General features: G+C 39.6%; 1 protein-coding gene across 1 annotated transcript in view; it reads right to left on the bottom strand.

The window, feature by feature from the left end:
• The window catches only part of LOC148355029 (BMP/retinoic acid-inducible neural-specific protein 3-like), a 101,933-nt gene extending 97,431 nt beyond the window's left edge, over positions 1-4,502 (bottom strand). The window contains exons 1-2 of the mRNA XM_088350035.1: positions 4,004-4,502; positions 671-991 (exon numbers count right to left, since the gene is read on the bottom strand). Coding sequence (XP_088206161.1) covers positions 671-891 — 221 coding nt within the window. The 5' untranslated portion in view covers positions 892-991; positions 4,004-4,502. The remainder of the gene's footprint in view (positions 1-670; positions 992-4,003) is intronic.
• Between the last annotated feature and the right edge of the window lie 16,135 nt (positions 4,503-20,637).

The raw sequence follows: 20,637 nt of genomic DNA, 5'->3' as shown, positions 1-20,637 counted from the left end.
AAATATGTGATTATTGTAATTATTATAAATATTGATATCTGACCTATGTAAAAAGTATATCCATGATATTTTGTTATATTAGACACAAGAGGAGAAGAGGATTTGTCAAATGTATTTAATAGGGAAGATAAATGATTAGGAAAATAAGCATCTGCTTCTGACTACCCCTTTTCGAACATGTTATGTAACATTATTTTGTTGTTGACTCATTGTTTTTGTCCTGTTTTTATTTTAATGTTCGAAATAAAGTTGTCTTTTAAGTTATTTTTTGGGGGGTCAGTATGGCAATAAAATGTTAAAATTAAGAAAAGGCTTATTTCTCGCAAAGTCCAAACCCCGACCAAAACCCCCAAAAGATGAACAACAAATCATGTATTTGATCAAGTCGAAGAAATGCACGTACTTGCACGCGCATCATGAAAGAGCTAAGACTCCTTCAAGCCAGGGGATGGAGGCAAAAAATAACGTTTCAGATTCCGTACAGCTTCTTTAACGAACACATTTTGGTGGATACATTCGTTTCCCTTCAGTTGAGATAAGCACAGCAATGACTAGTTTATAACATATCTAAAACAGACCAGAACAGATTTAGCCCAAAACCCAAGGTCCGAATGAAACAAACCCGCAAAGCTTTTTTTGTCCATAAAGTCACACAGGGTACAAATCTTACCTGTAGATTTTGTACTTGGTGGTGAATCCTTGCTGGTAGCGCTCGGTGAAATCAAGAAACTCTTGCGAGTTATGGAACGGCCCCTTGGCGGTGAGCAGCCATCCCAGGGGCCCCGAAGAGCCACGGAAGCCGGTCGGCGCGGGATCGGCTGCTGCTCGGGCCCCCGCCGCCAGGGTGCAGCCGGCGAGCAGGCTTAGCGTCATCCACTCCCATGGAAACATGAGGGCCTTTCGTCGGTTTAGCGGTGCCGAAGGGGCCACTGGTGCTGCCTCCACCGTCTCCCCTGAGCGCTCCTCATTCTCCTAGCGCCCGAGATGAGCCCTGAAGGAAATCACGACACCGGCGTGAGCCCAGACGTCATAAAATCTTTTACGAGGGAGACAGGAAAACAAAGGACTCGGATGCTCTCTCAATGTAACAATATCCAGACCTGGTGACTGTATTTTTCATGCCAGAACATCAGGTAAGACTTTTGGACTGTAGGGGGAAATAGTTGACCTGGGAAAGAGGACCATTACATTATGTACAGGAGCTAGGGGTCTGGGTGGGTTTTCCTCCCAAAAATTGCAAATATTCTACTGTTTTCAAATGTCTTTTAATTCCCTACACAAAAAAAGATTTGCATTAATATTAAATATGAAAATAAATTAATCGTTAAGGTATTAGTGCAGTTAGGGCTGCACTTAAAGGGACAACGTGTTATGGTTGCATAACGCCCACTTGGCCGCGCCCTTGTGTGTCACGGTATGCCATGCTGCCCAATTGGCCCCGGCCCTGTTGTGCTAGTTGCGGCTCATTTAGAGATTGACTTTCTGTGTACAGTATATAAAGCTCAGCGCTCTCTTGCTTCAGGGTCAGCCCGTCAACGAATTTCTGCCCCTTAAGACGTGGGTTCTGTCCTGTTTTCCTGGCAACACACCTCTGCCCCTCAAGACGTGGGTTCTGTCCTGTTTTCCTGTCATCAAACTTCTGCCCCACAAGACGTGGGTTCTGTCCTGTCATCCCGTCAATAAAATTCTGCCCCACAAGACGTGGGTTCTGTCCTGTCAGCCCGTCAACGAACTTCTGCCCCCCAAGACGTGGGTTCTGTCCTGTCTTCCTGTCAACGAACTTCTGCCCCACAAGACGGGGGTTCTGTCCTGTCATCCCATCAACGAACTTATGCCCCACAAGACGTGGGTTCTGTTTCCCTGTGATATATGCAGTACGGTATTGTTCCCGTTTATTTTTTTATTGTTTAATTTCAGGTTCCAGTTTGGTTTGCCGTCTATTCTTGTCCTGTTGGTTAGTTTCTCCAGTTTGGTTCCCGTCTTGTTTCTCTATTTTCGTTACCCTGATTCGTTATCGATCCCTCTGGTCTCCGGTGTCATGTCCTTCTACGTCAGACCGGCTTCCTAACGTGCATGACTACCCATTTTGCATAAAGTAAAAAGCTTGTGTGAGAACGTCACGCGATTGGGTCCTGTATCTGTTCTGGTTCTGACACAACGTGTACTATTCAGTGATTCTGAGTGAATCAAATGTCGGTCATTAAAAAGAAAGAGCATTCATTTGAAGGTGGGTGGGTCATTTTATTTGTCCTTTTAAAAGGTTAAAAGTAGAATTTTTTTTCTATAAAGTATGTGTTAGCAATGTCCAATTGAGCTCTTTTTTTTTTTTTCCACTGCGCCTATTTGCTTTCTTCTTACTGTTGGAAACATTGATTTGGACACGTAACACATTAAAAGCGAGAATTATTTCATTAGTGGAGCATGAAATTGGTGAAACTTAAGAAAAGCCCCTAGTTCAAGGAAAAAAAATGGTGCTTTATGGTCACTTTGACTCATTCTTACCTGTGATTTTAAACCCCCGTGTTCAGTTGTACAACATATTACAAAATCTAGAGGTTAATTAGTATACTGTCCCTTTAACTTTTTCGATGAATCGAGGGGCTTCAACTATCACCCACTGGACTCCAAATGGCCCCTTGACCACAATTTTGAGACCCCTGATGTACAGAGAGGCGTGAGATGGATATTACTGCAAGTATCAATTTTGATAGTCACTGGTATGAAATGAAATTAAATGATCCAATCAATTCCAATAACCAATAACACTCCTAATGCTGATACATTTTCCCGAAAAGATAAATCTTTGTCAACAAAGACTCACAAGGGCTGCTTGCATATCTTTCCCTTGACAATATGTAAAATTATTGGAAATGTTGTTAGTTTAATTTTTCACCAGTAGTTTCTAATTAAAGGGATGGCCATGGCACCTGTATGATGCGGCAGGGGTAAACCAGTGAAAGCTGTCTGGCCCTTCTGTTGAACAGCGTGTTGTGTCACCCTGACCCGAGTGACATGGCCGCTTTCTTGTGTCCCGTTTCATCTGGAGGGACGGAAGCATGACCAACTTGGGTGCTGAGGTGCTTAACTTGTTTGGGTGTTTTTTGCTACTTTCCCCCTTTTTTTTTTTTTTTTTTTTTTTTTTTTTTTTTTTTTTTTTTTTTTTTTTTTTCTGGTGTACGTGTCAGTCGTGCTGTTGGTCACCCCTCTTGAGAGATATGACCAGTGTAGATAGATAGATAGTTTCTAATTCAAATGAGTATTGACCACCATTGAACAAATACCGTTACTACTGAAAAAAAAGACCACAAAACTGAAAACTGTGATACACAAACCAGTGACTACTTTTTACCAGTATTGAGGAATACAATAGTAATACATCTTTCAAGCAAATATGCATCTGTTTCTTGGATATATGTCTGGTATAAATGAACAAAGGTATGGCATTTAGAATTTTCGTCAATTAGCAGCCACCATTGACTAAAATAATCCCGTTATATCAATTAAACTCTGGTGTTTTGGAGCAAAGCACCACATGTCCTCAGAGCATTCCTGTACCAGGCAATAAAATACCATTTTTGGTTTCTCTCTTGACCCTTGGAAAGAGAACTACTATATCATGAACAACATCGTTTGAAGTGATATCCTTACAAGTGTAACGGGTGTAGTAAATTATTTTGCAAATGTTATAATCAAATGTAGCCTCCAGAAATGAGAATTTAGGACAGGTATACATGGACAACGACAAGGATTTCTTTTATATTTTGACATTTAACACCCACCATGGACTAAAATATTCACGTTTGTACGAATTCAGTTCTGATTGGGTGCTTTTAAGCTATACACCACATTTCCTTGCAACGGATATACACCAAAATGGATAAAGAAATAATAAATGCCCTTTAGGAATTCCTGATTTCATATTTCTTCTTGGAAATTCCATGCAAAATAACATAACAGATGTTTAATCTTTGACTTGTGTCAGTATAAATGCAACTTTTGTTACCTTGTGCTGAAGCTCTTGGGTGCAGAACTTGACAAAATGGAGAAATTTAGCGTTGAGCGATCGAACTTGGGTCTAGTGTGACGCGTTGGACGCGCATCATCCCCAAAAATCCACTTCGGTGCGCCCTTTTGTCATCAACGTCACACAAAAAAGTATGTTTTTAAGGTAGCGCTGCAATTTGCATTGCATATCTTTGTCCCCAAGTGACCCCTAATAGTTAATTGTTTTTTTTTTAATCCAGTCGAAACGAGACTGCGATGGGGCATCAATCTTCATTCCTTCAGAAGGAGTCGCGGACCATCCATTTCTACTTACACATTCCAAGTATATTTTTGCAATGCGCGTCCTGTTCTCCTTTTGCAGGTTTTGAGAGTAAGGCAAAAGGAAGGTTCGAATCACCCCCTGGTAAGTGTGCAAAGGAAAAAAAAGGGAAAATATCTCCAGGCGGCACCGGCACGCTGACCCAGCCGAGCGCGCACTGGCTGACTGGCTGGCTGGCTCTCTGACTGCGCGTGTGAAGAGCATTAGCGTCGCTCTTCCACTTTTCTCTCTCCCTCCCTCCCGTTTTTAACGCACAGCCTCCTTTTTTAATTTATTCGAGCACCGTGAGCCGGTTGGCTGCAACCTGCGACGGAGGCGCGAGAGAGAGTGGGAAGTGGCCACAAGTAGGCGGACGGTCTCTGGATGATGGTTGCACCTGCAACATGCTGGAGTTTGAAACTCATTTTCATCATTATAATATATTCACTTGAACTTATAACGATCTATTTCGGCATAAATCACGTACAGTGAGACCTCTGCATATGACATTAACAAGGTTGAAAGGGTTACTTTAAAAAATGGAGCCGGATACAGTTACATACCTTTCAACCTCCACGGCTCCATGCCCTTACAAACTGTTGTATATTCCCTTACAAAATACAAAATAATCGTACACCATATTTTTTTCAAATGTGTTTATTTATGTAATTTAACATGTTATATTGTACATGTGGTTTGTTACATCATATATATTGTTAATTAACATTTTGTTGTGAGATACTGGGTTGCTCGACATTAATGTTGTTTTTTCTGAGATCCGTTCTGCAACCTCAGTGGAAATCTAAGCTTAGAACACACTTCTACTCTATAGCATATGGATAACCTATACTTTTCTTGGACAACGTCTCTGTATTATTTGTGATTGCAACATCCTTTGCTGTCTGGTAATCCTGAAAGGGGGATCCCACATGTGCGGTCCCTTCTCAAGGTTTCTTCATTTTCCTCATGTTGAGGTTTTTGAGTTTTTCCTTGCCCTCATGTTGGTTCCAGATCAGGGGATGGTGTAATAATAGTCTGAAAAACTAGTCTGTGTAATAGCCTGTGAAGCTCTTTGAGACTCTTAGTGATTAAGGGCTATACAAATAAAAATGACGACTTGACTATAAAAAAGTCCAAAAATTAAGTCAAGTCAAGTCATTTTTATTTGTATAGCCCTAAATCACGAAGAGTCTCAAAGGGCTTCACAGATTATTACACTATATTACACAGACTATTTTTCAGCCGACGAGAAGAGTAGGTTATTCATATGCTATGGAGTAGAAGTGAGTTTTATGTTTAGATTTAAACATTTCCACTGAGGTTGCAGATCGGATCTCAGGGGGAAGAGCATTCCACAGCACCGGTGCCCGGATGGAGAACGCTCTCGAACCAGCAGAACACTTCTTTGCTCTTGGGATCACCAGAAGACCGGCACTCTCAGATCGTAGGCTTCGGACCGGGACATAGGGGGAAATCAGATCTGAAAGATAAGAGGGAGCAAGTCCATGTATGATTTTGTATAATACTAAGAGAACCTTGAAATCACATCTATGGCTAACTGGGAGCTAATGCAGGTTAGCCAAAATCGGTGTTATGTGATCGTACTTTTTTGTCCTAGTTAAAAGCCTCGCTGCGGCATTTTGTACCAGCTGAAGAGACTTGATTCTAGACTTCGGGAGACCAGAGAGTAGTGCATTACAGTAATCGAGACGGGATCTAACAAACGCATAATTTCCGCATCAGACTGATACAGTATTGAACGGATTTTAGCAATGTTACGAAGATGGAAGAAAGCGGTTCTAGTAATTTTCTTTACATGCATTTCAAAGGATAGATCAGGGTCAAATATGACACCTAAATTTTTAACTGAGTCACTTTGTGTGATGTGACATTTGTCAATGTTCACAGCAGTTTTTGAGAATAAGTCACGGCATTTAGATGGACCAATGACTAACATTTCGGTCTTTTCAGAGTTAAGACGCAAGAAATTGAGTGACATACACTCTTTTATCTCAAGTAGCTTGAACGTTCACTGTAGAAGGAAACAATACATGCAAACATAATTAAGTAGAATAATACATTTTCTTATTCAAATTATTAATTCATTTTCTGCATTCAATTATTGTTGGTAATATACTGATTAGAGGGATAACCACAAACCTTTCTTTTTTCATTTTCTCCTTTTATACCTCCTTTTTTTCTTAACTTCTTTATACAACATAATAATTCATAATATAATGCATCAAAGCATTCGAGTCTCCCTAATGAGTTGAGCCGAAAAAGCCGGTTCTCTAAAAAAAGACGGACTTCCTTTCACTACACAACTACCACCTGAAATCTGATGTTGAATGATGCATGATGGGAAATCCCCAGGTGGCAGACGCATGCGCACAGTAGCATCAAAATGCTCGCTTCGTTTGCAACGAAAAAAAACATACCGCGATAGAGGCTACCGCGGCAAACTCGTTAGACTGATTGATTTGCCGTTTCGTGATAGTCGGTGTATACTGGATGGTACCCGTAATTGACAAATTTGCGTTTTTCCTTACATATTTTCTTGTACGTCGTACACGTCTTAAAATCCGTAATAAACATACTTTGTACGGCAAAAACGTACAGGTTGACAGGTATGAAGTTACGAGTTACCTGCTGAAATATGTAATCAGTAATGCAATCTGACTGCTAAAACACACTAACTTAATATTAATAAGAATACTTATAATAATAATAATAGTAATAATACAGGGCGGCAGAGTTCGGAGGTCATGGGTTCAAATCCAGCTACCGCAGCCTCCCTGTCCGGAGATTCCATGTTCTCTCCGTTTTTGCTTGGGTTTCCTTCTGGCACTACGTCCCAATAACTTCCATGTCAGGTTAATTGGCCGGTCCAACTTTGTTCCTAGGTGTGAATGAGCAAATGAGTTGTATGTCTTGGCGTGCAAACTCCACACAGGAAGGTTCAATCTCATGACCTCAGAACTGTGCTGCGGACGCGCTAATCCCTCAGCCGCCGTGTTGCTAGAACATTATAGTGCAATGAAAAACGTAGTGTAATGCCAATAGCAGAAACATATTTCAGAAAAAACATGAATGAAATATAAATACAATTTTTTTCTATATATAAGCAGGCTTTAAAGTGCAGTTTTCTTATCCAGAGTACATCAATCACTTGAACAGGTATCACCAAGGGCATTGGTATTGTCTTGGCATTGGTGATATCACATGTTTTATCAAGTTATCACCTACTATTGGTGGTGACAAGACATCCATCCATCCATCCATTATCTGCACCGCGTATCCTCAGTACGGTCACAGGGGTGCTAGAGCCCATCCCTGCTATCTTCTGGCAGTGGGCATGGGACACCCTGAACTGGTTGCCAACCTGAGACAGACAACTTGCCCATTCACACTTAGGGACAATTTGGACCAGCTAATTACCCTGACATAAATGATCTGGGAATGTGGGAGGAAACCGGAGTGCCTGGGGGAAACCCACGCAAGCACGGGGAGAACATGCAAACTCCACACGGGGATGTTGCGGTAGCTGAACCTTTGCACCGCGGGGCTGTGTGCTAACCACCCAGCGCCATGCCGCCCAGTGACAAGACAATGATTGTTGAATATTGGTGGGGACATGTCCACTCTGTCCCTGCCAAACTTACCCACTTAGCCGAATTATGTCATAGGTGAAATTAAGGCACTTCATTCATTAAACAAATCGTTTCCAGTTTAAACACCAGCATTGAAAGTCCACTAAAAGTCTGAAAAATTGCTACCAAAGCTCACAGAATACTGATACTACCTGAACAGACCAGGTCACCTCACAGACATTTCTAACAGCAATTAAGCCGACGTCCCTACCAATCCTTCTCATTTATAAACTGTAATATCATTAGGTTAAATGACTGCGAAACATGTTTGATGATTCAGGGAGCGCCAGTCTTAATGACGCCTGTTTTGATCCTAACAAAGCTGATGAAGTTGAAAACTTTGTAGTGCATCACGTCGTTTTCTATGCCCTCTTCTTCCAGTACAATCATCGTCACTTCGAGCATACGTAAAGTTAATTAGATGTGCTTCATCCCAGCTTTATTCCAACGCCTGCGCCTGGATGGGTAGCTTGGATCAGAGTGGTGGGGAGAAGGGAGAGAACTGTGTCGTCTTGCGGCCTTTCTGTCGACGTTCAAAGGAAGGTTTTATACCGAGATTGGATTATAGAAATGAACACCACTGAGCCATGAGATTCACTGACTTCCAAAGTCAAAAAGAAGCACCAATCCCACGGCACAAAGACCAGCAGAGTGGAGCGAGAGAAAGAGTTGATTCGTCACAGTTTCATCATCGCGGTTCGGGATTGGGTGTCTTTTTTCTGGTACTCCGACCTCCGTGACGACTTGTGAAGGACAAATACGGAGACAACAACCCACTTCAACTTACTGAGTTCAAAATTTAACACATCATATCCATTAACTATGTATACATGCAGTAGTTTTTACAAAGATGTGCGGTGAGGTTCATGTCTCTTGAGGCACAGTTAGATTTACACATCAAGGAACCTACATCTGATTGATCATTTGATTGGCAGAGTAAGAACGCAATATATAAACTGTAGCATAGAAAAAAAACATTTCATTGTCTTACTTTAATGAAGTATATGCCCTGCCTACATTTGAATAAAACATCAATATATAAGTAATTCACCATCATGAAAAAATTGACCTGGGTTGATGTTGGATTGTAAATCGTATGACTAATTTTATTGTTTGGGACTGATGTGTGCTCCTATTCAGAATCTTTCTCACTATCGCCTTCTTCCATGAGGTAAAAAAAAATGTGTTTCTCCCTTTGCTTCTGCAGATGCTCAACACAGTAGTATGTTAAATACGTATCATATTAATACTATTCATTTTCTAATGTGAAAATTCAGTGATTTAAAAAAAAATAAAAAAATAAAAAACTCATAAAGTTACCGAAGAAAGTAATTTAACTCTGAGTAAATATAACCATTACCCTTTATTTTCAATACTACGTTACCACAATGACATCACTATCATTATGGTCAAACAGGACACACCAAATCCAGAAACAAACACACATAAAAAAACAAAAACAAAACAGCAGCTAAGAAAATGTAACTGCAACTGTATATACAGATAAAAATAAACATACATTAATTGATATGTATTTTCATTTTAATATTCACAGATACATATTTAGCTAATTCATTCAGTATACTGTTTTATGCTGTTTTGTAATCTTGTAATAAAAATCCTCGACTGAACTGCTCTCTTCGGTCAAATACTCGGGAGTGGAACATGCGCTGGGACATGAAATGTTTACGTTTAAAACATCGTTATAAAGTACATTAAAGGGGGTCCACACTTGAACAGAGCACTAACCTACTGACGGCAGCCTCTTCATTTTGCTCAAGCTGCTGAACCTTTGCCTGAGGAAATCATCTCATCTCATCTCATCTCATTAACCGTACCGCTTATCCTCATTAGGGTCGCGGGGGGGCTGGAGCCCATCCCAGCCATCTCCGGGCAGTGGGCAGGGGACACCCTGAACTGGTTGCCGGCCAATCGCAGGGCACACAGGGACAGACAACTCATTCGCTCATTCACACCTAGGGACAATTTGGACCGGCCAATTCACCTGAAATGCATGTCTTTGGAATGTGGGAGGAAACCGGAGTGCCCGGAGGAAACCCACGCAAGCACGGGGAGAACATACAAACTCCGCACAGGAAGTCTGGACCTGGATTTGAACCCACGACAGGTTCCCATGACATGAACTGTGCCGCACAAGCGCTAACCACTGCGCCGCCGTGCTCTGAGGAAATCAATTGTAATTAATTTTTTTAACAGGAACGAGAGCTGGACTTTTGACCCTAGAAGTGATTGATTGACATCATAAAAAAAAATCACTGGTCATCATATACAAGGTTACAATAAATTAAAGAGGTTTGATGGACAATTTACCGAAAAGAAAGGTAGAAAGGCAGACCGGAAAAGTGTTATGGACCCCAACCCTTGATTGCTAATACACAAACAAATGAATGAGTTATAAATGAAGACATTTTACAGTGATGACTAAATATGTGTCGTGTCATATTCAGATATCACAACAATATATTTTATATTTCAAATAACCCCTTTTAATAATCTGCTTTGCTAAATAAATTGGATTGGAATGGAACATGATGCTCCTTTTTGCTGGATACATTCGATTAGTTCTTCACATATGACTGATGTTCAACTGTCTGCTTTCTCATCCAATTAAATGTATTTATTGTGCAAACAACTGATTCGGTTCCCCTAAATGACTATTCAAACATTCCAAGTGGGCACATTATGGAGGCTGCCTCTTCATTTGGTTTCATTTAAATTTAACTGGCCATTGAAAATGACAACCCATCCGTTTTTACAACAAGTTACAAAAATATAACCACCCATCTTGAGTCTGTATTTTTCAGAGCTCATTTATCATATTTGGTATTTAAATGTCATCTGCTTTATTTTGCCACTGAAACACAAAGAGGTGCATCTCCAGGTATAACATACAGCTTGGCATCCATTCCTGAGCTTTTTCTAAATTTAACAAAGCGTTTCATTTTCAGCTTTGATTAACACTGTTTTCTAAACAATGCAACATATATCAGCATTATTTCCCCACTGAACTTTCAATACGAATGAAGCAGCCAAGATGATCCTCCAATACCGTTATTTTCTGAACTGATATCAGTATGAACTTCTCATTCCATTGTCTGAATTGTTTTGTCTTTATAATTAAAATTTGAAACACCTAATCTAAATTTGGATGATACCACTTATAAATCTTGATCTGCTAAACCGCTTATCATTGCTTCTTGCAGGCAAGGGCCGGGAAAAAATTAATCTTATCTTTCTTCTAAGATTACAAGTCCTAGCTATATTTTTCTTTGTCGTCTTAGTTTGCCTCATCCTAGTATATTTGGAGCTGAGGTGAATGACTATATCGATGTACCTAGCCCTATACTGGTCTCTAGGTTTACGTGTCAGCCCCCTTAAGTTAGCCTCAATGTCGGGTGCTCTGGCCCTGGCAAACACACTAATCATAGCTGAAGTACCAAGCTTTATGTCACGGGTGATGGAGTCACCCATAACTACGGTGAGGGACACAGAAGACCATAATTAAGTGGTATTAGCTAAAGGGCTTAACTTGTTATGTGTCTCAATTGGCTATCCACTTTTACCAGGCTATTTATAGCTAATGCTAACCAGGTTAGGTTTGCTACAGCCCACATTAGCAGTGGTGTCTGCGGCACTTAACATTTTCGTTTTACGTATACTGCTCTAGCTCACGGACATGCCCCTCTGGTAGTAGTAACAACCTTAAGGACATCCCACACAAACTTGTAATTGGCTGGAAGCTGAGCAGAGTTTTAGAAGCTGGGGGCAAAGGGGGCTACTCCTTCAAAGCCGTCCAGCAGCGTTGCGGCAATAAACCACTGTGCGCGACATTCACCTGACGTCGGTCGTCCATGCTCGTTAACAAAACATTTTCAAGCTGTTTCAGATGAAAAATCTTAGTCTAGATGTCTAGTAGAGCAGGAATCTAAACTGGTCCTTGGTCTACGGCCAAGTCGATGAGCCAGAAGAAATGGACTGGTTTTCCATGACCCGAAAACAGGCAAGGAACCGTCAACAGTGAGGTAAGTCTTCCAGAGCTTCATCCTCATTGGTGCCGTGACAACCCAAGCGTATAAGGTAACCGTGAAATGGACAAAAAAATTGGAAAGTATTTGGCTGTATATCAGATCAATATAATAAATCCAGATGCCCTCAATACTTGTGTGCCAGGACAGCGTGTTGAGTGTGCTGCAGGAAATGGTCCAATTGCTTTTTGCAAAAGAGCATGTCAAAGTTTAGTATATTTGCTATGTTTCCCATAGAACCATGTTGCGGCAAAAAGTAGAATAATGCAGAAAAACACAAAATAACTCACTCCTCTGAGAAGTAGCACGATCCAATAATCATTACACACAGCAAAATAATAGCTGGCAAGAAAATGACAGAGCGAGGACGAACAACTGGCATGTGATTCCCGGGCCGAGGTCTTCCATCAGCTTGAGACGAGTCAACGAGCGTCGCGGAGGACTTTGGCACTCGCATTTACTAAGCACCGAGGCAGATAGTCATTAGGGGAAGTCAACATTCACTTAAGCTTGCGCGTGCTCATTGATGCCACTCACGGGTGGCTCTCTGTGAGGAGTGATCAGGGAAGCCAGTCGAGCTAAGGGTTTTAATTAGCTTGAAGAGCCGTCAAGCTTTCCGGGCGCTTTGACACGGCCGTGTTTGTCGGTGGCACCTCTTTGTGATCCTTCCGCTTTCATTACGTGTTTATCTCTCTGATGACCTTTATTGTGCTGGGATGATAAGTACTTGGGCGGGCTGGAGTGGATTCTGGAATTGAACTGCTCTGTGTGGCTTTCCAATGAAAAATGCGAGCGATTAGTTGAGGAAAACCCGCACGTACACGCACAAAAGCATCTTCATAGTTGATTGACGCAAGGCATTAAAAGCGTACGTAAAGCGGTGATTAAAAAACCAGGAGCCCAAAAAGCTCTTTAATGAAGAGCTCTGGTATACACGCCGTTAATCAAGCGAATGACTATTTAATGATGTGGGAGTGCATCACAAATTAATGTGCATGTAAATACTCCATCATACAAATACAGTCATGGCAACTTGAAATGTATACATGCTGGTATTTCAATTTGATTAAATTGATCAAATTGTGCACTCACACTCAAAGAGATCATGAGCGAGAAAGACAAACGTTCCCCTACTTACGACCATTTGACTTACGAAAAACGGTAGATTCAAACATTTTTTTCGGGATGTCAAAAAATATCTGGACAATTCTGTAAGTTTGATTTTGTATTGTGTGCAACTTTTTATGAGTACAAGACAGCCTTGTAGTGCTTCTTTCCGACGCTACTGGCTTGTGGCCCTATGTGAGGTCAACCTGCATCCACCCCGAGGATGAGATCCACTTCCTCTTCCTAGTTCTTGTGTAAACATTTTATATTGTTTCTCCAGCGCACTAAGAACTTTGACATTTTTATTGTTTAATATCTTATGCATCCATTCAATATTGTTGGCGAGCCGTTACTTTTGAAATGAAAGTGGAATAAGAAAGCTTGATGTGTTGAGGAAATGGTTGGATCGCTTTTTTCACATCCACTCTCAACCACGTAGGAGGAACCCTTGAAGCCCATCTTCCAAAAGTAAGTTAAATTCAACTTTATTTATCTTTATAGAGCATATTATTTCATAAAATGTTTATCTTTTAATACCAAACAAAACAGATTACGTATACAACCCTTAAACATACTTATATAACCCTTAAACATAAAAAAAATATAGTACTAAAGCTACTTACGAACAAATTCAACTTACGAACCATCGTTTGTAAGTAGGGCAGCGTCTGTACCAGAAATTCCGACTACGGAGCCCACCTGACTAAAAGTCGCATCCTCAAAATAGAGGGACAGTATGTAATATTTTGTGCCTCCTAGTGGTCGAATAAAAATGTTCTTTCAGTAAAAAGAAAAAACATTGATTTGAATACTAGGCAAAAATACATGAACTATCATACCAATGTTAATTTTAATAAAGAATCATTGGTCGAGAAATCTGAGTTTCTTCTAAAAATTTGCATCCCGTGTGGAAGTATGAAGTCCCACTCCCCTGGGTGCCCAGAGCAACAACATCATGCTTTGTGTCTTGCATTTTTAAGCTAAGCTCGCGAATCGTCTGAGACTTCAAGTGACTTTGACAAACGTAACATGTTATGCATTACGTTTGTCCGAATCCCACCAACGGCGAGACAAAGACAACGTAGTTGTTCTTCCCGTCCGCCCATGTTAAAAGTACAGTATTTTGGTTCGCTCTCAAAGCACTAAGAAGTTACTCGGTATTAGATTTGGAATCTCTGAAAGTCTAAAAAAAAACATTGATGGCACAGTTGAAGCTACCCACCGCTTCCAAATGAAAGCGTCCCAACAGTACAAGGCTTTATCTTGGGCTGCATTTCCAAGATGGAGAGATTTTAGGGGGAAACTACAGATGAAACTTGTTTTAAAGAATGCCACTTTGTGTAATGCCGTAGCAAAGCCCAAGTTCCACGTCCTCTCCCTCTACCGCCCCTTCGTCTTGCTCTGCCTTCTTTGCTCTCTTTGGCTCAGTGTTTCAAAAGTCTACACAAAATGATGTAGTGGGTTCTTTCCTTTAGCGTCGTTAAGCTGCATGTACCAATGTGAACATAGCTACATTAGAACCAGTAATATTGACGGTGGCACTTCAGTATTGTCTTGCAATGCTCCATTACTCTATCCTCTTATTTATAAACAAGTCCGAAAGTATATCAGTTGTGCTTTCCATGAAAAATTTGACCACCAAACTATTAAAAAATATGTAGCTGACTTACGTCATCGCTTGAGGTAATGCTAAAAGTTGTTCGAGAGGACATCTTGCTAGCGTGTTTTGAAGCTGACAACAATGGCCAGGTACATTTGAAGAAAGCATGGTGCTGTTTGTCCACCTGGGGTTTCCGTAGTGGCGTCACTGCCTCTTGCTTGCACCAGACAACACATTGCCAACTAAAGCACTAGGATGCATAACATATTACATACTGTCCCTTTAAAAGTTTAATTCTGACCTTGCACATGCTGCACTGGATTTCAAGCTGCAGGCTTAAGCCAGTGCACACCTGTATTGTACCTTGCAAAACTCGAATTGCATCAGGAGTGTGTTTTTAACATGGTAATGTATTTGGAAGTCAGTGTACCAGGCGAACAGCTCCCGTTGAAAGCAACCAATAGAGAAAGAGAGTGAGAGAGACGCAAAAGAAGTAAGTATGGAGAAAGAAACTTTTATCTGGATGTAGCTCCGCCCTGCAATATGACTGACGAGCTGTACGACCTCTTTCGGACCATTGCACATATGCACATCGGTCAAACATAGACTATAGTTTCACACAAATTAGCTACTTTTAGTAATAAACTTCTTCTGTTTTGCAATGTTGAAGTGTAATATTTGATTTAAACGGAAACGTGGAATAAGTGGTTGCGAGGGTCACGGGAGGAGATTGTTGCCACTGTTAAACTGAAATTTAGAGGTCAGTGGATAAGACTTGTTAATGACTTTGAGTCTCTACCTTTGATCTTGGTCACCAAACGCAACTTGAAAGTTTTTCCTTGTGTCGTTTCGACATACGTCACAGTAGCCATGCTAGCGTGGCGGCTGCCACTTTCAGCCATCAATGTGCAGATAAAGTTTAATGTTTCGAAAAATTGTTTCGGGGGAAGCCGTGTTCAGAAGAGTTCATGTTAACTCATTCGATGCAAATTGGTAGAGCCAATTTTGCCATTTTGAGTCATCTTTGAAGGACTTTAGAAAATATATTTTTGTAGCTATACAGGACATATTAAAAGAAGGCTTGAACCATCATCTTTCATTAGAAATTAAAGCATGTATCTAGCTTTCACCTTTGTTTAGTAAACAACAGTTGAACATTTCTGATTTTCTGGAAAATACTAGTTTCAAAGAAAACTTCAGAGAATAACATCATTTTGTGAAGGATGCATTTGTAGCAGAGCTTTTTCTTAGTTGTTGTTCCTTTTTTTTGCATTTATGAGACCCCCAATATGTAAACAATGCTTTCCATAAACACAAGGCGTTTTCCTTGTGTAAGTAACATTTTTTTTTCAAGAACAATGATCTGATGCATTAAAACAATGCAAGAACTTTGCCAGAACTTACACAGGATTTATGTCACCATGGCGTTTCTTCAGGCGACCACGTTCAAGCGGAAGTGCGAAATGTTATCCCTCACTGATCAGACGATCAGATGTGACTTTGTCTTTTTTTTTTTGGAAAGGAATAAGCTCTCTTGAAGAATTAACTTAGTTCATATCTTGCGATTCTCATAACACTGCTTTACTATGCCTACTTGCCGTATGTGGCCGCCTTACACACTCATTTGCCGGGAAAAAGAAGCAACACTATGAGTTTGGGATGTGTTTATTTGTCGACAAAGATGTGATCATAGCCACTCCAGCCATCTAATGGTGATATAGTCTACTAAATCTTTTCAAAGCGTTGATACCGATGAGCAGCCCCAAACCCTTAATAACCCTTTCGAGTCTTTTTAAAAAAAACAACTATTTTTTTCGTTTTGGCCCACAAAGACAATTCTTCTCAAAATGTATGTTTACGTTATGGCATTGAAGGTGTTGAAGGTTTCATTGTATTCAGTAAATTATACAAAATAAATCAGAATATTAATGAATACAGGCGCTGCCCTACTTACGGATGGGATAGGTTCCGAACGGTTCGTAAGTAGAATTTTTTCGTAAGTTGGTTCAGAGCTATATTTTGTATGTTTATGGTTTATATAAGTATGTTTAGGCTTGTATAAGTAACCTGTATTGTTTTGTACTAAAAAAATAAACATTTTATAAAACAATATGCTCTATAAAGATAAATAAAGTTAGTTTTAATTTACTTTTGGAAGATGAGCTTCAGGACTTCCTCCTCCGTGGTAGAAAGTGGGCGAAAAAAAGCGATCCAACCATTTTCTCAACCGCATCAAGCTTTCTTATTCCACTTTAATTTAGAAAGAAACAGCATGCCTTTTTACACTTAACACCAACCATATTGAATGGATGTGCGAAATATTAAACAATATTAACGTAAAAATTCTTAGCGCGCTAGAGATTCAATACGTTTACACAATAACTAGGAAGTAGAAGCCACATTTCTTCTTTGGGGTGGATGCTAGGTGACCTCTCACAGCGCCACGCGCCGGAAAGAAGCACTACAGTACTGTCACACAACGAAACAACCAAACTTACAGCAATGTTCGGATATTTTTCGACATCCCGTAAAAAATGTTCATATCTACCGTTTTTTGTATGTCGAATGGTACTAAGTAGGGAAGCCTCTGTATTGTAAATTCCGGACCACAGAGCGCATGCGAATAAAGGTGATATACTCAAATTTAAGAACAAAACTCCATTTTATTTGTATACAAGCCACACCATATTTTAAGCTGCAGGCCTCAACAGCCATAAAAACAAACTTACTTACTTCTATTTCTTACATTTCTTACAACCACGAGGGAATTTTGGCTTTAACACCAACAGTGCCGGCATGTTGTGTCTTCTTGTGTTGTTGTCATTGGTGTTTGCCACGGTAATGTACCATATTGCATTCACTTGTTATTTTTCCTTAAGGATTCAAAGAAACTTAACATTGACACAGATGATACAGCAAGGGAATAGAAGTATTTTTGATAGGTAACTTCCACGGATGTAAAATTCGAGGGCTTGATTTGTGGGTGAAAATGTTGAAATGTCTCAAGTATTTTGTACATATTGAATGAAATGCTGTAAAACCTTTTGCTCTCATTACTTATAGCATGAACAATGTGGGCAAAAACATGGACTCTTTTCTCTAGAAGTACGTTATTAATGTTTCCAGACGTCATGGCGATATGTTGTATTTAGAGCACATGTGTTGTAAAAAAGAACACCGCGTTGCTTTTCTCTTTGCCGCCACAGAAAAAAAAAATAGAAGCGTAACCACATTTAAAGCTGCAGTGTTAAATTACTGCAAAAAGTAGTAGAGCATTTACAGTACTTTTCCACTGAAATTAACTCTTCTTCTTATGACTTTAATTGCTGTCACGTTAGTATTTGATTTACTTATTATCGATGGATCCTCCCGATAATTCTTAATGTTTAATTTAGATCTTATTTTGAGTTTAAACATAAAACAAAACAATCTTAAACAGTTATTTTTTTGTTTTTATCAGAGCTTTTCTTGTGGAAAATCTAATGCAGTCTAACCTCACCATGGACTTAGCTCTGGCAGCCCTCAAATAAATTGAGTTTGAGAAGCTGGTTTTAAATGCAATCTTTTAATTAACGCATGTGAAATCATGTGAAAATATTGTTCATTATATTAACTGTTCTGTAAAAGTACAGCACAATAAATTGCACACCATGTTCTCACCTTCCTGTCTAGAGACACTTACAGCTGTTCCATTAGGCAACCGTGAAAAATATTAATATGCACCACACCTTTACTCAGCATATAGATGTATGTGCATATGTATAATCTCCTACTTCACACTGAATGATTTTCAATGTGATGTGTATTGTGCTTACAGGAGGAAAACATGCTAACGGCACGTACACCCCGTTTGTGTAGAAGTTTCATGATCTGTTGTCACATAATCAACACATTTTTCACCTCTTTTTTTAATTTGGAGCGAAGACAGAATCTTTGGATGGCTACAGAAACATCCTCGCAGACCAGAAAGCCACACCCTACCCCCCACAAGGCAATCCTTTGTTTGGACCGGTTGGTTCACTATCAGATGATTGAAATACCGGCTCGTACTGATAAACTGTTTCCAGGCTCCTTGGTGAAAAACTCAAAAGATTCGTGTTCCCAATGGAGCCTCGGAGTAACGTCACACAGATTTCAACAAGACAATTTTGTACAGTAAATGATTACCATTGAAATTCACACCAACATTGTAATTAAAAGAGCTCTGGTTGTGTTTCTTTGTACTGAAAGGCTGATATTTCATGATTCCTGCCCACAAAATATTAAATTTGGGACACTTACACAAAAACAGGCGTATTTGGCAGAAAACTAACAAATGGCAGCCAAATTGAATTTTTTTTCATTCAAATCAAATTCTCTGTGCAATAGCGAATGGGCCCGCAAGGGAAGGGCACATGGGGAAGGTCCACAGTCCTCCCTCTCTACCTTCTTTGGTGGAGTCACGTCATCCAGGCCATAAAAGGTGGACGCACCCAACAGTGCCTACCAGAGGGCAACAGGTCAGAGAGGTGGTGTCCAGGGTGGGAAATATCTTTCATAATTATTGTATGAGGGAGGGTTATATGTGTGTGTGTGTGTGTGTGTGTGTGTGTGTGTGTGTGCAATAAAGCTAAGAAAAAAATGGAAAACTTTCTTTTATTTTTTTCATCAATTTATCGTAAGAAATTGGCCTTTTTCCCTGTTTCCCTTTAGGTAAAGCAAGCTTTTGATGTACACTTAAGATTACTTCATTTTTTTTTTTTTGCATTCATTACTTCAGTGTTTTTCAACCATTGTGTTGCAGGAAATTGCCCAGTTTTATCTTTGCACAAAAGCATTTCATTTTTTCGTATCTTTGCTTATTCCAAGTAATCAGCCCAGTAACCATGCTATTCATCCATGACAGTTGACTCCTGCGGACTACTGTTCTATTTTATACATGCACATTTTCTGCTCATGACATTGTGTTTGATGTAGCAGTTTGAGATTGCACTGCAGAACATTTTAAGATAAAGCGTTTAAAGTAAACATCTTGCACGATTTTTTTCTGATTTTGATTATTATTATCTTATTTTTCTATAAAACAAGACAAATATGTAGTTCGATTTAAAAATATTGTAAAATTTAAAGTTGCTGCAAAAAAAAATAACCAAAACAAATAATTTTTGGTGACCAAAATGATAGAAAAAAATAAGAATTATTATTGTTAACAGGCAACTTTATATTTTTAGGTTAAAAAATAAAACTGGTGCCATTATTTATGTTTTTAAACATTTTCAATGGTGTGTCTTGAGCATCATTCATTGGCTGAAAAAAAATGTAGATAAATGCTACAAAAACAATAATATCATTTATAAAATATGTGTAGGTCATGATTTATCATTGGTATCATTTGAAAGTGAAAAATCTTGAGACTAACCCTAAACCTCTATTTACAAACTAGTCCTATAATTGATCGTTTGAAACTTTACTAATGCCTAACTAATGATAAAAAGTGCGTTTATTATAGTGTTAGTGGCATTCCGTTGCTTGATATAGAACGTGATTTCTGGAGTATCTTAAAATGGGAAAACTAGACCAATAGACCGAAGGCAATTTCAACAATGGGTCTAACTAAGTTAAGAAAATAATTCGATAAATATTTGAGGAGCAGGAATTATATCGTAATTATATGCTCAGTGTTTGCCTGCAATGGCTCCCAAATCGCTCTGTAATGAGTCAGCAACGCATGGGGAATAAGACACACAGCTAACGTGTTAATGACATGCAAATTTCATCCACCCAGAGAGGTTGAATTTCATTTTGGGCTAAGCCACTTGAAGGAACCTTCGAAGCTATTAAATTAGCCTTTTGCCTTTTCTCTCCTCGGCCTGAAGATACTGCTATTTGTGGTTGCTTAACTGCTTGAAGCGCTGACTATCATTAAGAAACATTTACTTGCTGAATTTGGGA

Source organism: Urocampus carinirostris, chromosome 12 (genome assembly GCF_059441175.1).
Source record: "Urocampus carinirostris isolate Australia breed hairy pipefish chromosome 12, RoL_Ucar_1.0, whole genome shotgun sequence".
Lineage (NCBI taxonomy): Eukaryota > Metazoa > Chordata > Actinopteri > Syngnathiformes > Syngnathidae > Urocampus > Urocampus carinirostris.
The sequence above is the reverse complement of the archived record's forward strand: the minus strand, read 5'-3'. Positions and strand labels throughout refer to the sequence as shown.